Source organism: Boleophthalmus pectinirostris, unplaced genomic scaffold (assembly GCF_026225935.1).
Source record: "Boleophthalmus pectinirostris isolate CB_2022bp ecotype Guang Dong unplaced genomic scaffold, ASM2622593v1 HiC_scaffold_1, whole genome shotgun sequence".
Classification (NCBI taxonomy): domain Eukaryota; kingdom Metazoa; phylum Chordata; class Actinopteri; order Gobiiformes; family Gobiidae; genus Boleophthalmus; species Boleophthalmus pectinirostris.
This window is the reverse complement of record NW_026570970.1, coordinates 30,194,709-30,211,942: the sequence shown is the minus strand read 5'-3', so window position 1 is coordinate 30,211,942 and position 17,234 is coordinate 30,194,709. Positions and strand designations below refer to the sequence as shown.

Below are 17,234 nucleotides of genomic sequence, written 5' to 3'. Positions count from 1 at the left end.
TTATTGTGTGACTGCTGCGCACTCACATGTTGTGTTATGAACGTAACTAAGGTTCTCTGAATCCTGGATCGCCACCAGGGGCAGTGCTGAAAGCACTGTATGTCCTTTGCACATGCATAGTTCAAGTAGAAATACAACAGAGTCACACCTGTGACCCCGAAAGACACCCCAGACACAATATATTCCTTTGTCAGCTCCACCCTCTGGCCTCCCTCCCTCTTCGTCTCTTGGTCGTGTATCCTGCTGTTCCCATGACCTGCGCAGGTGTATTATCTCTCCCTTCCTCTCTCTCTTCACTAGTCTCCCTCTTTCTTTGTCTTGTTCATGTATTAAATCTCTCTCCTCTCTCTGTCTGTAATTCACCTGCAGCCCCCATGATCTCTGCAGTTGTATCATATCCTCTCTCTTCCCTCCCTCCCCTCCCTCTCTCTCTGTCTCTTGTTCATCTCTCTCCTCTCTCTATCATTCACCTGCAGCCCCCTGACCTGCGTGGCTGTATTCTGTCCTCTCTCTTCTCCTTCTCTCTTTTCTCTCTTGTGCATGTATTAAATCTCTCTCCTCTCTCTATAGTTCATCTGCAGCCCTCATGACCTGCGCCATTGTATCATCTTCTCCCTCTCCTCTCCCTCTCTCTCTTTCTCTTGTCCATCTCTCTCCACTTTCTCATTCTCCTGCAGCCCCAGTGACCTGCGTGGCTATATCGTCTTCTCTCCCCTCCCTCCCTCTCTCTCTTCCTCTTGTTCATGTTGTTCATGTATTAAATCTCACTCTTGTCTCTCTCTGTAGTTCACCTGCAGCCCTCATGACCTGCGTGGTTGTATCGCCTCAGAGATGAACATTTCGTGGGACAGTGTTGGGCCGTGTCACCCTCAGCTCCTGAACCTGAGCCTGGACTCAGAGCAGACCCCCTGTGCACAGCCGGGCTCTACTGTCTGCAGCTTCCCTGAGGTACAGCGCACATCATATTCAACTTCACACAACTTATATACAAGTTGATACAGTGCTACAGTTAGCAGCTCCAACAATACAGATGCTACACTACTTTGACTACACTATGATTTATGTAGTTTCTAGAACAGTACAAGCCCCAAGGAGGACAAAAATATAAATAAAACTCAAAATGAAGCAAATACTAATCCTACTGGCCCTTCAGTAGTAGTTCTCTGATGATATTTTTGGGCTGATATGTGGGGCCGTTGATCATTTTCCCCAAATGATGTAATGTAAATATACTACATTCTCACCCACAGAACTGTTTTTCTACAAACCTATGAAAGAGCAGTGTAGCTATGTTTTGTGCTGTTATATCTTAGCAATGACGTGTTCAAATAAAGTGTTACACATGTCATTTAATAGTAGTTGTAGTGGTACTAGTAGTAGTACAATTATTAACCCCATTATCTCCTCTCTCTTACAGTATTTCACTCTGTGTGTCCTCCTGAGCCTGCTGGCCTGCTCAGTCTTCCTGCAGGTGTCCAGTATTGGGAAGCTGAGTCTGATGTTGGTCATTGAGCTTCTGTATGTCCTGGTGCTAGAGGTGCCCTCAGCCAGTCTGTTTGACAACCAGGACCTGCTCATCATGGCCAACGCTGTCAACACAACGTATGTCTATTGAAATCACTTCAAATTAATATAATGCACGTATTTGTGTCCACTAGGGTTGTCAAAAGTTTCGAAAATCAGATACAAGCCTATACTAAAACTACTATCAAAACTAGGTACTTGTTTGAGCAGGTATTAGTAATAAAAAAATACATTCACAAGACAGAAATGAACCTTCAGAATGATCTTGAGCTGTATCAGAACAAGTATAAGAACACATAGACTAGTATATACCCATGGACCACTATGGAACCTTCCTGGACCACTGAAGGATTACACAGATATGAGACCACATAGTAATATAAAAGAAAGTACTACAGTTTAATGTTGAAAATCACATTCTGTTGTCTAAAGAAAGAGTGTTTTTTATGATCATTGTGCTATCAGAATTGGTGTCAAGTATCGAGTTTGAGTTTAAAATTTTAGTATCATGTACATGAAGGCTGCTACTATTTGAGAATAAAGTAAATTAATTTCAATTATTTCAAATATCTTAATAAAATACTTTTAAAATGACTTGATGTTATTTAAACAGATGATAATAATGTTTTTATTTTCTCTTTTCACAGAAACACCACAGGCTCAAGGTGAGAGTCCTCTTCCTCACATTAACCTTTTTTACCAGTGGCACAAATGAACCATACTGATGTACAGGCAACAGATGCTAAAGCTAATGACCGTTAAGAGCTGTTTCAAATCACCACTTTTCACTAAATACTTCATATGGCGAATTTTAGCTGTAAGGTTAATGTGAAACGAAATGAATGAACATTGCTACTAAACATTTACTCATAATTAAAGATGCACTATGCAACTTTTCTGGTGGAGGGTCTGCCAACAGAAAAGTTGCATAGTGCATCTCTTGAAGGTGTTTTCATTTTGCCTGGAATGTTTCACAGTGTAACATTAATCTTTCTAATGTTATGGTGTTTTAATTACTCCAAACATGCATTCTAACCAAGTGTGGTCACTGGTCCAGAGCTCTGACCATTAACTTGGTCATACTGTGGAACATTTCAAGCAAACCAATAACATTTCCATGGAGACAAGAAGGTTGCGGACCACCAGAGAAGTTTCATAGTGCACGACTAAAACAACAACAATTACCAGCCCTATCAGATCAAATCTTTAGGTTATGTTAAAGATGGAGTCCATGATTTTCACAGCAGTAGTACTAGTAGTTATTTAAATCTTTCTAACTTATCCCTAGCTCTCACAAACTCTTTGGCATATTATTAATATCCATATACATTCATTTGTGGGTACGTGCATAGCTTTTTCAAATCACAAAGTGAAACTGGTGTGGACCGCCCAAGTGTAGCCAATCAGAGCTTTGGTGCTTACTTCCAAGTTGACTTACTCATACACAATAAATAAATAAATAAAAATAATGAAATGTATACCCCAGCTTTAATTTGGTATTTATTTATACAATAGATGCAAAGTTTGGTCATGCTTTTGCCCATATTAAGCTATTTTCTGATCTATGTTATAATGTTGTTTCCTTATCACAAACATACCTGGAGTTGTGTTTCGTTTCATTCACACGTTTAACACACAAACACTGCATATTTAGGCTGCGTTCGTCTCGCAAACAGAAAACACTTAGTGGCACATTGTGATGTCATGTGGTAATACAGGAAGTGCTCCACTGTGTTTTTAAACTTCATACTCCTTCACTAGAATCATTTGGATAATTTCAGGCCTGGAATTGCCAATTTCTACTGAACTAAAGGTGAAAGGTAGCTGTTAACTTGAAAACTACCACTACATGATATCATAAGGTAGAACAGAGCTTTGGAGATGTAGGCAGACTAATAATAAAGTGTTAGTCAAATGTGTGAATGAAACAAAATACAATTCCAGTTATGTTTTTGATGAGGTAACAACATTATAACATGGCTTACAGCTCACAAGAACTACATTTCGTGTAATATAGGACTTTTGAAGTATCACAATTATAAGTTTTTATGATTACAATGAATGTGACATCAATCTGTCAAAATTATCTTGCCATCTCTACTGAATACATATGTGTTTTTCCCCTTATAACCTGTATACTTGTGTGTTTGCAGCTGTGTGGTGGACTTGAAGGTCCCTCTGAAGATCATGACTCCTGTAGTGATCACTGTGTTTGTACTGGCACTGTATCTGCACGCTCAGCAGGTCGAGTCCACAGCCAGACTAGACTTTCTGTGGAAACTACAGGTCAGAGAAAAGATGGTTTGCAATTAAGTAAATGGTCATCTGAAATAAAAGTATTTTCTCTTTTAATAATATTACTCAAATTGAAACAAACAATCTAACCTTAATAGATCTTTTTTTGTGTTGACCCCAAGTCCAAGTCCCAAGTATTTCAAAAGAACATGCATCAGGTTACACTATAAGAAAACAAATTGTATGCTGCTTTAATTAAGAAATAAATATTGGTGGATTATTTTACTCAAATCTCAAATAAAAAATGTCAAAACTGAACAAAACACTAACACTCCTAGTCAACACATTGGACACATCGTCTCATTTTTTTGGTTTACTCCTCTCTGCATTCTATGTACATCAAATCAAATATATGATGAAGATATATGGAATTATGTAGCAAAGAAATGTTTAATCTGCTACATGTGTGTATAATATTTTTTGAATTCCCAGCATTTTTATTTCAGCTTTTTACTTTGTCTTGTGACTTTGTTTTCAGGCCACAGAGGAGAAGGAAGAGATGGAGGAGCTTCAGGCCTATAACCGCCGTCTGCTCCACAACATTTTACCCAAAGATGTGGCGGCTCACTTCCTCCAGAGAGAGCGGCGAAATGACGAACTGTATTACCAGTCCTGTGAATGCGTGGCGGTCATGTTCGCCTCCATCAGTAACTTCTCTGAGTTTTATGTGGAGCTGGAGGCCAATAACGAAGGAGTGGAGTGTCTGAGGCTGCTCAATGAGATCATCGCAGATTTTGACGAGGTAGGACATTACAATTATAAAACATATATATATTCTATTGTCTGTGCTCGGACGTAAATACATACTAGTGGAGAAAAATGTACTCAAATAAAAGTATTGTTACATTGCTAAAATGTACTCAATCACAAGTAGATGTTCTGCTTCCAAAATTGTACTTAAGAAAAAGTAAAAAATACACATTTCCCTTTTTAACATATACAAACTTAGAACAGTTTGAGGGCAAAATAACCTCTTTATCAATTTGGCAAAACACATTTGGCAAACATAAAATAACTGAACATGGAGTCCAATCTCACAGGTTTTACATATCCACTCCATGTAGACCTCATTTAGTAAAACATTTTCTGTTGCACTCACAGTAAGAATGAGGCCTTTTCCATTGTATAAATCCTTTGAACAATGTCAGTCCATTTCTCAGTTGTTGGTCGCTCAGGTTTCAGTCATTTCCTCATTACTGCCTTTTTACTTGCAGCCAACAGGATATAGAGTCATTTCTTCTCCTTATTATTAAAGTCATCTAGTGCTACAGTATGTTACCCAGACACAAACCATCAAATTACAGGGGCAAAACAAATAAAAAAAAAAAACATTTTCCAGATGTTGATGAACCTCTGACCAATATTCTTGGATAAGCCCACATTCCCCCTAAATAAGGAAATTATATATATTCCCAGATATCTGTTCTGGACTCGTGTAATGAAAGATCTCATTATATTTTTCCAAAAATGTGAGCCTGTCGAGACCCACTGTATTTGACACATGTGCTCCCAATTCTCCTCTGTGATTGTAAAGCTTCCCTCTTTTTCCGAATCAGAGCAGGAGATGCAGTGTTGTTGTGAGTCTGTTGGTTTAGCAGGGAAAACAGACACTGGTGAGACTGCCATGGATTGGGACAGTTGGACAATTGCTGTACTCAATTACAAGTACAAGTACATGTTTAAAAATCTTCTCAAAAAAGTACAGTCACCTAAAAATCTACGCAGTTACAGTAATGTGAGTATTTGTAATTTGTTACTTTCCACCTCTGCTAAATACATACTGAAAATACATATTCTAGAATGTGATTTTGTGGCCCAGAAATCAACATTTTAACAATATAAAAGTTGCCTGCCCCCCCCCCATTTATATTAAATATTATTAGCTTCCTGCACACGAACCTGCAGCCTGTTCATGGGTTTAAGGCATACGGATTAACTCCTGATTTGAAGGATTTGGCAGCTGTCCCTCTTTCTTACAGCAAAAGTGTAATTAAAATCAAACTATATCTTATGAATGGGACCAGGGCTGCAAGATAAATAGCAATCAACTGAAATTACAATTTGAATGGACGCAATTATAAAATTACAAAGGCTACAAATTTTTAAGTACCATAATTTCCTCCACAAACAAAATCTCCTGTCTCATTCTGCATAAAAATTACTGTAGTTTAAATCTGTTCAAACAAGTTCTGAAATGTGACTCTTGTAGGCCTATTAGTTTGTCATTTTTCATAGTTCATATTTCAGTCTTTTGGTAAATTATTGGCATTTTAAAACAGAATCCTATTACTGAAACATAAATTGCAAATCTATTCACAATTACCATGCTTGTCAGAATTGTTTTCTGAAATCTTTCAGCCCTAAATGAGCAAAGGTCCTCACTAAATACTTCAAATCAGGCCTGATTTGCCTGAAACCCATGAATTCATACTTGCAGTGAAGCTGGGAGTGTTCTGCCTGTATGCCTATGGTGGAATGTCCAGCAGTTACCATGGTGACACAATACACATTAGCGATAACTACCAAAACATGTCCTGTTTAGGTGTTTGATCTTGAAGGTGAAAAACTGTTGGCTAATGGTAGCTCACTTTTGTTTAATGAGACACTTGTTTTAAGAGCTCAGATCATCTCAGCTGTGGTAGTTTCAGCTAAGTCAGTTCTTTCTGGTCAGATTGTGTCAAAACTAGTACCGAGCTTCAGACAGAGCAGTGCCTCTAGATAGCATCATACCCCCAAGAAATCACAATAACATCAGCTGCAAAGAATTAAAATCAAATCTGTAATATCCTGTTAACTTTTTCTTTTTGTCCTGCCACTTGATTTTCTGTGTAGATCATCAGTGAGGAGCAGTTCCGTCAGCTGGAAAAGATAAAGACGATTGGCTCCACGTACATGGCTGCCTCTGGTCTGAACGACTCCACATATGATAAAACTGGACGCTCTCACATCAGAGCTCTGGCCGACTACGCCATGAGACTCATGGACCAGATGAAGTACATCAACGAGCACTCCTTCAACAACTTCAAGATGAAAATAGGTACAAGGGAAATTATAAATGATCATATCTTGGACAATAACAATATTTTACTTTAATAATAATAATTTACTAAATGGATTAAATGGTCACACATTGGAATTACTTGGCAAGAATTTTTGACGCTCTAACTTAGGGCTAAAACAGACATGGGTCTTTCTTATTGTTTTACCTGCTCTATTCAAGTGTAAAACACAACAAAATAAACACTAAAAAGATCTTATATCTAGTCAGTTATTTTATTTGAAATTTTAGAAATATGTTGCATATTATTTTTACTGCTATGTACTAGTATGTACTCACTTTTTATTAGTTTTGACATGTAATTTGTGATTTGTTTGTTCCCAGGTCTAAACATTGGTCCGGTGGTGGCTGGGGTGATCGGAGCCAGAAAACCTCAATACGACATTTGGGGAAACACAGTGAATGTGGCAAGTCGAATGGACAGTACAGGTGTCCCAGAGAGGATACAGGTAGGTAGAACTACTGCTACTGCTACTACTGCTACTGCTGCTTCAACACAACAACAACTACTACTACCACTGTTGCTACTATTACAAGGGATGACAAGGGAATTTATATATAGCACAATTCATACACAAATAAATTCAAAGTGCTCTACAGAATAAGAAAGACATCAAAATCGCTATACACAAATTCACAATACTTAAAAATAATGCCATAGTATGAAACATTACAAAAATGTCACGTAGCATACAGACTTGGAAACTCAAAAACACCACCTTTTCTGTGTTGTTTCTGAAATTACCACATAGGCTTAGGGCAGTCTACAAGCAATAAAACGATAGACCATAAATTACTACAGAAGTAATCAAACTAGATCAAGATAATGTATATTCTGCTGTATTCTCTTATTGAATGCATTCTACTGGCCACACTTCACACATGGACGCCTATGGGCTCCATCAACCTAATGAAAAATGCTAATTACATCTGCCCATATGAGCTGTCCTCTATCAGATGTGAAGTCATTATAGACCCAGTAAATCAATTGAACTGAAATGGAAAGCCTTAATTTGGACCTATACAGTATTTCTATAGAGCAAAGGCGTTGAAAAATATAATGAAATACGCAAGTTAAGCTGCAGTGACGTTAAAGGGCCGGGGGCTATTTCTAAGAAGAATAAGGCAGGTGAATAATAGAGAGTTGCAGAGGGACAAACAACAACAACAACAGGATGGAGAGCTTATATTTTCCACTGCAAATACTAATACACATGAATATTATATAGTAGACATTTTGTATTAACTAAATCTGAAAGCAATTTGAATCTAAATTTGGAAACTAAATCAGAGGTTCCTATGTTTTTCAGACAGCATTCATCAAAATTGCTATGCCAGAAAATAAATACAAAACATATGCAAAAATAAATTAAAAGTCATATAATTTTTTTTTTTTTAATGAATTTTAGTGGCAGCAGTCAAAGATGAGACCAGTTATGAGATAAGATGAGAATGAGACAAGATAAAATAGATAAATTGCATATGCATATACCGTATTTTTCGTACTATAAGTCGCTCTGGAGTATAAATCGCACCAGCCAAAAAATGCATAATGAAGAAAAACATATATAAGTCACACTTTTTGCGGGAAATTTGTTTTATAAAATCAGAGACCAGGAACCAACATTTCATCTTCAAAGACAAGTTACAGTAATATAACAATAGAATAGAGAACAACAGGCTGTTATGGTAATATATTAAGAGTTATTCAGATAACTATAGCAGAAAACAACATAACAACCAAACTCTCCATCTCACTCCAAATCACTGAATCGAAATTGAAATTCTTCATCCTCGGTGTCACTTCTGAGCAACTTCGGGACTTAGCATCAGTTCCAGTTAGAATTATTTTAGCCTTTCTGAATCCCGACAGGATGGTTTTGATTTGCTTTGTCGATCCATCCAGTGACTTACAGGAAAGTTGCAAGGCACACCCTCCCGGTTGCAATGAAACTGTGTTCTCCATCCCCGCCTTTTGCCAGTCCCTCACAAGTTTCTCGCTCTCTCCAAACTTTCTGCTTCTCAATTACCGTTTTCGGCTGCGTATTTCACTACTTACAGCAGGACAACTATTTTTTCTGTAGAAGACATGCGCAGTAGAGCGAAGTGACAGTGGTACAGGAGTAATAGGAGTAGCAAATACTGACACACAAGCCTAGAGCGCCCTCTCGTGGCTGTGGTGTAAAAATTTTAATATAGAAGTCGCACCGGAGTATAAGTCACAGGACCACCCAAACCATGAAAAAAGTGTGGTTTATAGTCCGAAAAATATGGTAGGTGTGAATATTGTATGTTTCCTTTTTAACAGTACTGTATCAGTGAAGTAATTCCACAAAATTATTTGAACAAACCATTCCTGGATACATTGACAATTTTAGGACAAGATACAAAAATACATTATAGCAGTGCTTCTCAAACTTCTTATCCATGGTTTAATTTTATTTTAGACCATTTTAGTCTTAATAAATAGTCGTGTAATACTTTGCAAATGATGTCATCAATACTCCCTGGGGGTGTGATGCTAACTGTAGGCCTGCTCTTTCTTCGGCTTATTTAGACTTAAATCTGAGCTGAAAATGTGTTGTTTAAATCCATTTAGTATTTTTTCTTGAGTTTTCAGACAATCTTAAAACTTTTTTGACTGTGTTCGAGAGTGTGTTTGTGTCTAATATCTTTTTTGTCTCCCTATAGGTCACTACAGATCTGTACCAGGTTTTAAGTTCTTATAACTACACATTGGAGTACAGAGGCATCGTCACCGTCAAAGGCAAAGGAGATATGATGACTTATTTTCTCACTGGGGGACCACCGAACAGCTAACCCACGCTAACAGACCTATGCTAACTCCACTTTTTATGGATTTAACATTGAACAAGATGGACCAGTGTAACATACAGCCACTTCGGGATTATTTTTGCTGCGAGTGTTACCAAAATGGCTACTTTTTGGATGTAATTTTTCATTTTAAAACTTTCAAAGAAGGACTATAATATGTGGAAGTGGACTTTTTTTGAGACCAAAGATACAAAGCTTCTATTGGAGAAATTATATACTTTGTTATGGGCCCAGAAAGGACAATATGAACTTATTCCAATGTGTTTTAAAGCTCTTATTTTGAAAGGCTGCACATGTTTACTTCCTGTTCGTCAGCGGCGTTATAAAAGGATGTCAGAAGAGCTTTTTTACACTTGTTTTTTTGTATTTTAACGGCACCAAAATGTCTGAAGCTGAAGATATTTTAAAACTAGTCTATATTTTGTACATTATTATATTTGAGAGAGCTATCTTTAAACACCAATGCGTATTCAGATTGTACAGTCTATGGTCCTCTCCTTTGGGATGTTTTCCAAGCTTTTCTGGTGGTAATTACAGATAATATTTGACACTTTTTGAATCACTTCTAGTCTGATAAATGTGGGGTTAATGTTGCGTTCATGTGGTCCAAAGGTGATGAATCATTTTAAAAATCTGTGTTTGATTTTTTTTTAAAACTCTACAGTGTAATTTTTCTGGTAGGGGTTATGCCACCTGTTGGTCTACAAGGAGATGTATTGCTTTGCCTGGAATATTCCACAGCATTTGACAAATTTAGCTAGCATTTATTCAAATATGTGTGGTTTTCTTACTCAAAAAGTATTGCGTAAACAATGGATTCTTACGGCTCATCTATCCACAGATCTAACTGGTAACTTTGCCTTGGCACCAAATTGAGATAATTAAGTTTATTGTCATATTGTTGAACCATTCAGGCAAAGCTAAAACATCTACATTAAGACAAATAAGCAGGTCTACGCCAGAAAAGTTACATAGTGCACCCTCAGATATAAAATATAGCATTACAATTCTACAATGTAAAATTAGAGATGCACCGATCCAATACTGGTATCAGATATCGGCGCAGATCGATTGGAATATCTGCTTCTAAATATCGGTTCAGCTGGTTTATATAGACATACAAATTGATACAATAAGACTTTTTACTGGTCGTAGTCGGCTCAGAAAGTCTATTTGAATTTTTATTTACACAAACTTGTTCTGTTGGATAAAACATTTAAACATTTGAGTCAGTTTTGTCTTACTTTATTTTTGTATAAAGGAAATAAATGCTATTTTCAGTCTCTGCCCTGGTATCAGTTGATATCAGGTATCAGCAGATAGACACTTAAGGCCACTTACTTAATGCTGGATCGTTTTATCCCTATGTTAAATATTTATACTCTAACCTTAACTCTGTTGGTGGGTTTCAGAGCGACGAAAATCTAGCAGTTAGTTGTCATAGCAATTAACGATTCAAGATAAAGTAATCTTTTGACTGGGCAAAAGTCCTCTAAATATCACTTAAAAACAAGAACCTGAAACTCATGAATATACTGTTGACAAGACTGATAATTGACTACCTTATCATAATCCAGGGGTCTCCAACCTTTTTCCTTCTGTGAGCTACTTTTTGTAAAAGGAAAATGCCAGAGAGCTACTCATTTTTGGGGTCACCAGAAATGTTGTAAATATAAGCACCATGGGAAACTGAAGATGAGGTAGACTTAGATGTCTGTAAAACATTATCCAGTTATCAGTGTACAAAATTAGACATAAAATCTATGCATTTACAAAGGAAATAGGCATTTAATCAATCAAATTAGAGTTATTCAGCCCAATATATATAATTCAGAAATCCCTTGGGAAGCTACTTGAAAGGAGGTGAAGAGCTACTGGTAGCTCCCAAGCTACAGGTTGGAGACCCTTGTCATAATCTAACCATACCAACCAATAAATGAAATAATGCCATTGAACTGGAAAATACTACACCCGGGGACCACATAAATGCATCATAATAATTATTTCTCACTGATGTTTTTGCACTGCAGTGTCCTATATCCGTACGCAGCTCTTTCTCCTCCACTCTTTCCCTCTCTTTCTCTCTCTCCTCCCTTCTTCCTTGCTTACCCCCTTTCTCCCACCCCCCTCCCCATGTAATCAGATGGTACGACCCTTTGAATGTCTGTGATCCGCGAGGCCTTTCTCGTCTTCTGCTGTTTCAAATTTGATGCTTGTTTTTCAGTTTATTGCAGTATTAGACAGCTCAGCATGGTCCAATCTCATCACCCATTTAGCCATAACAATAATAATAATAATTTAGGGAAATGGTTTGTTTTCAGATGGTAATATCACAAAGGAAATATTGCTGGGTTTCAGATGACATCACATTATAGGCCAATCATATTTAATACAGATGGGGGCAGCTAAAATTAATACTGTTAAACTGCAGATGTTTGTCGTAATACAGTGAGTACTTGGGTCTAGCCTGTAATAGAAATGATCAGGTTCAACATTTGTGCGTTTACCTTTTAGATAACTCATGGCAACAATGTAATCAACTGAGTAAACTGTCTCTTACCCCCATCTGGAAGTATGACGTCATCACATTGTAGAATCTGAAAACGAGCAATTGTTATGTTGTCCTCAAACATCAAGACAAGATCCATTTTTTTAAACTTATAACTGATATTGGTAACATCCCCAGCTGTGACTAATAATTTAAAAATCATATACACTTTAAAGGTGCACTATGTAACTTATCTGGTTGAGGGTCTGCCACCTGCTTGTCTCCATGGAGATGTTATTGTTTTGCCTGGAATTTTTGATAGTATGGCATTAAATTGATTCTTGTGATCTTTAAGCCATGTTAGAATTGTGTTATCTCCTCAAAAACATACCTGGAGCTGTGTTTTGTTTCATTCACACGTTTGAATAATCCTGCGTTATGGGGCTGTTTACGTCTCTAAACCTCAAAATGCCCCATGCCACCTTGTGATATCATGAAGAAGTAGTTGTTAAGTTTTAAAGCTAGGGATGTAAGAATAACCATAAATATCGTGATGTGATATATCGTCAAAGTTCTCACAATAATATCGTGGACCATCACAGTATATCGAATTACAAGTCTCTTTGCTTAAATTAAGTTATGGTGAAGCAACAGCTAAAAAAAGACAGAGGGAACTACATAGACCATGATCCTTTACCCCATTTCAGTGCAGACTACAAGAAGAAATAACAGTTTTAAGTCTTAGTTCTCTGGATTAAGTCTTGTCAAGGCATTTAAAAGGAAAAAGTAGCATATTAACAGTTTTGTTTGCCTCCACAAACTATCGTAAGAAATATCATACCGTGGGATGTATATCGTGAAAATATCATACAGAGAGATTTGGATATTGTTACATCCCTAATCGTGAACCTCCCCTCCATATCATGCGCTTTCAAAAGATATCGCAATAAATATTATACCGTGAAGTTCATACAGTGACAATATCGTATCGTGAGACGTGGATATCGTTACACCCCTATCTGTATCTCTAATGAACAACCTTTTACATTTTATTCAGTAGAGATAGATAGAGATAATTACGGAGTTGAAATTATCCAAATGATCCTAGTGGAGGAATATGGAGTATAAAAACACACTGGAGCACTTCCTGTACTACCACATGACATCACATAACTATGTTTTCAATGAGGAAACAACATAACAGATCAGAAAATAGCGTAAAACTTTTATACTGATTAAACTCAATGGAGAGCGGTAGATGACACCACCAGGCAGGCCAACTTCCAAGTTAAATCTGTGAAGAGGTAACACCACTCTTAATACAAATGAGTACACACATTTAAGGTGTTTTTGAACAATAAAAACACAACTTAATAAATGCAAGAAGCAAGAACAGATGCAAGAGGTTTAATGCCGACTGTGTAACATTCCAGCCAATGCAATAACATCTTCATGGAGACAAGCAAGGGGCGGACCCTTCAAAGTAAAAGTTACAATCACAAACATAAAATTTGTCAGTGGAAAAAGGTTTACAAGTATTCAGTGAGTCTTGATGTTTGAGGACATATTAACTTCTTTAAATAGTTTCATTTTGCTTCATGGAGTAAACCTTTGCATAGTTTGTTTGCTAATGTCTTGTTTCTTGAAGGTAAAGTACTGTACAAATGCACTAAAGGTTTCTATGTATTTGTTCATATGATCCACTGATGCCACCCGATGCTGACCACTGCTGTTTACGCCGCCATTCAAATCACAATGTTTATCATTTCAGGCACAACTAGAAAAAAAGTGGGTTTGAATTTGTAACTTTTCAGTCAGAAACCTCACAAAGCTTCATTTTTTTAAGGTCAAATAAATAAACTGCTCAGATGTTTCACAAATAAATCAACTTGACTGTGTTTCTCACTGAACTGTAAATATTTATTCGAGCTCAAAGTAATACATTTAGTTTGTAGGTCAAAAAGGATTGTAATATATAATCAGATTGGTTAAAAAATAGATTTGAAAAGTACATTTCAAACACATTTGAGACATTATGTAACAGAATGGTTAATGGTATTACAGGTGACAAAATGTTAACTGAATTTTTGTATCTTACAGTAATTTTTTTAGGGTTTAAATGTATCAATTGCTATTATAGATAGATTTATTTTACTTAATATATTGTATACCAAATGTGAAAGTGGAAAGGAGTTTCAAAATCTTTATTGAAATTAATGTTTATTAGGATAAAACAAAACAAAAAATCTTGAGACAAATACATAGGGAAATTATTTTTAAAGAAATATAGAAAAGAATAACCAGATGTGAAAAAATACTAAATGAATGCAAGTTAAATTTGTTAATAATAATAATGACTACACCTTAATTTCCTTTAATAACGCATGAACAAAGACTTAATTATGAATGAACAAATCAGGAGTCAGGTTTAGATCATTAAGGGGTTCGGAGGTAGGGTTAAAGGTCATATTATAAAGTATTACCCTTAAATTCAATCTGATCTTACTGAAACTTCAACACTTACAGTATACCTGCGATGCCCAACAGGTGGCAGCAGGTCCCCACGGCTCTCCCCGGCTCTCCCCGGCTCCTGTGTGGTCCCATGTCTGGGTCTGATCAGGGCTGTGCTGATGGAAGAGACAAAATGCTAATGCACTAATTAGCATCACAACAGTTACCTCATCCATTACTCATCAGAGAGTCTATATTTACACTCACAGACAGGACGGTGTGAGCTGAAACATTTATTACTTCACAGATTTAAATCATTTTAGTAACTTTATATGTAATCATGAGTAAGCTATTGTAATTCTGGACAAGAAATGACACAGTATAGCATTAAAGAGCCCACATTACGCTATTTTCTGATCTATATTATAATGTTTCCTCATCACAAACAAACCTGGAGTTGTGTTTTGTTTCATTCACTCATGAGAAACACAAACCCTGCATATTTAGACTTTAGAGTTAGAGATATTTAGATTTCGTCTTTCAAACAAACACTCTGTTCCTCCTTGTGATGTCATGTGGTAATACCGGAAGTGCTCCACTGTGCTTTTAAACTCCATACACCTTCACTAGAATCATTTGAACCATTTCCACCCTAGAATTGTCAATCTCTACTGAACTAGAGGTAAAATGTTAGTCTGATTCATCAACCTCACAGCATTAGGATTCGTTCGCTCGAGGGTAGACGGGTGTTTTTTTATTTAACTAATCACTGCTATATGGTCATGACGTAACTAGTATATTAAGCTTTTCCCAAATACTATAGGAAGAAGGTTAATAATATCTTTCCCCTTGACAAAATTCACCAAACATTCTCTTTGTTCTGACTTTAAATCCTCAATCTCTGGAATCATTGCCAACACAGAATACATGGCTTCATCTACATCCATCTCAAACGCTTTGTTTACTGTTGTGGTGTACCACAGAAAGGACCCAGTCATGGCTTCATAGCTCACAGCTGATTGGCCGGCGCATACTCTACAACTATGGAGTTCTTGGAAATCGTCTAGTGTATTCCGATTCTTGACCTAGTCACTGGAGAGAAATGAAATTGAGCGGAGGCACTATAGGTAGCTCCACTCTGGCTAGTAAAATGTTGCTGTTAAATTGAAAACTACCACTACATGACATCACAGGGTGGAACGGAGAATTTTGAGCTTTGGAGATGTAGACAGACTAATAATAAAAGATTACTCAAACATGTGTAAGTGAAACAAAACAAACCTCCAAGTATGTTTTTGAGGATGGAACCAGATTATGACATTGCTTAAAGCTCACAAAAATGCATTTTGTGTCGTATAGGATCTTTAAACCATTCTGTTTCCATGGAGTAAGGCAGATGTCACAATCAGGACAAGTTACAGGTAAGATCTGTGGAGAAGCAACTCTACATACAATAAGAATGCATGTTTTCTTTTTCTATACCTGCAGGACAGATACATTTAATGCCACACAATGAACAATCCAGGTAAGTCCATAACAACCTCCATGGAGACAAGCAGGTGGCAGATCCCCCAGAAAAGTTACTTCAGAATTCTAAGTTCTGACACTTACTCAAATCAGTTTAAATGATGTGTCTATAACTAATGACAGATTTTCACCTCCAGCTGTAATTAACATAGAGCTAAAGTCACAGCACTTTTAATGACGTACTTAACGCATCAAATATTCAATAAATGGGTGTATCTTTATGGGGTGAAAAGTTCCAAGGATATTTTCAAAGCAGCTGTAAGTTAGACAAAACAAGTCAAAATGTTAAAGGTCAATTATGCAAAACTGACTCTTTTGAGCTTTAAGCCATTTTAGAATGTTGTTCCCACAAAAACAGACCTGGAGTTGTGTTTTATTTCATTCACACTTTTTTAAGTAACCCTTTTTATTAGTCTTCTTCTCCAAAGCTCAAAATGCACTGTTCCACCAGGTATAGTTTTCAAGTCAGTGTCTACCTTTCACCTTTTGTTCAGTAGAGATTGGCAGTTCCAGGAGTGGAGTTATCCAAATTATTCTAGTGAATTAGGTGTATGGAGTTTAATAACACGATGAAGCACTGCCTGTATTACCATATGACATCATACAGTGGAACAACATAACAATAACCCCATCTGGACAAAGCACAGTAAAATAAAATAATATACTGTTGGACAGTGTCAATGTGTATTTGTATGTATATACTTGTTTAATGTGCTGTATGTGGAAGTGCATTTTGGGGTTGCCAAAAACAAACAAACAAGCAAAAGGGACATAAGCGAACAGAAAATAAATTTGATTTGACAGCCTTAAAATGTAAATACACACATGCAAACACTGCATTGAGAAACTTTACACTTCACACAGCCCCCTCTACCCATGTCCTTCTTTGAGTGATATATGCAGTGTTGTCAACGATTCCTGAGATCGAGGATTTAAAGCTGGAATAAAGACAATGTTTGGTGAATTTCATCAAGGGAAAGACATTATTGCCCTTCTTCCTACAGGATTTGGGAAAAGCTTAATATACCAGTTAGCCCCGTTAGCGATGCATTACAT

General features: G+C 36.8%; 1 protein-coding gene across 1 annotated transcript in view; it reads left to right on the top strand.

The window, feature by feature from the left end:
* The window catches only part of adcy5 (adenylate cyclase 5), an 87,907-nt gene extending 77,219 nt beyond the window's left edge, over nt 1-10,688 (top strand). The window contains 7 exon segments of the mRNA XM_055150183.1: nt 787-948; nt 1,418-1,669; nt 3,697-3,810; nt 4,298-4,561; nt 6,652-6,856; nt 7,202-7,326; nt 9,569-10,688. Of these exon segments, the coding sequence (XP_055006158.1) occupies nt 787-948; nt 1,418-1,669; nt 3,697-3,810; nt 4,298-4,561; nt 6,652-6,856; nt 7,202-7,326; nt 9,569-9,697 (1,251 nt within the window). The 3' untranslated portion in view covers nt 9,698-10,688.
* The last annotated feature ends 6,546 nt before the right edge of the window (nt 10,689-17,234 follow it).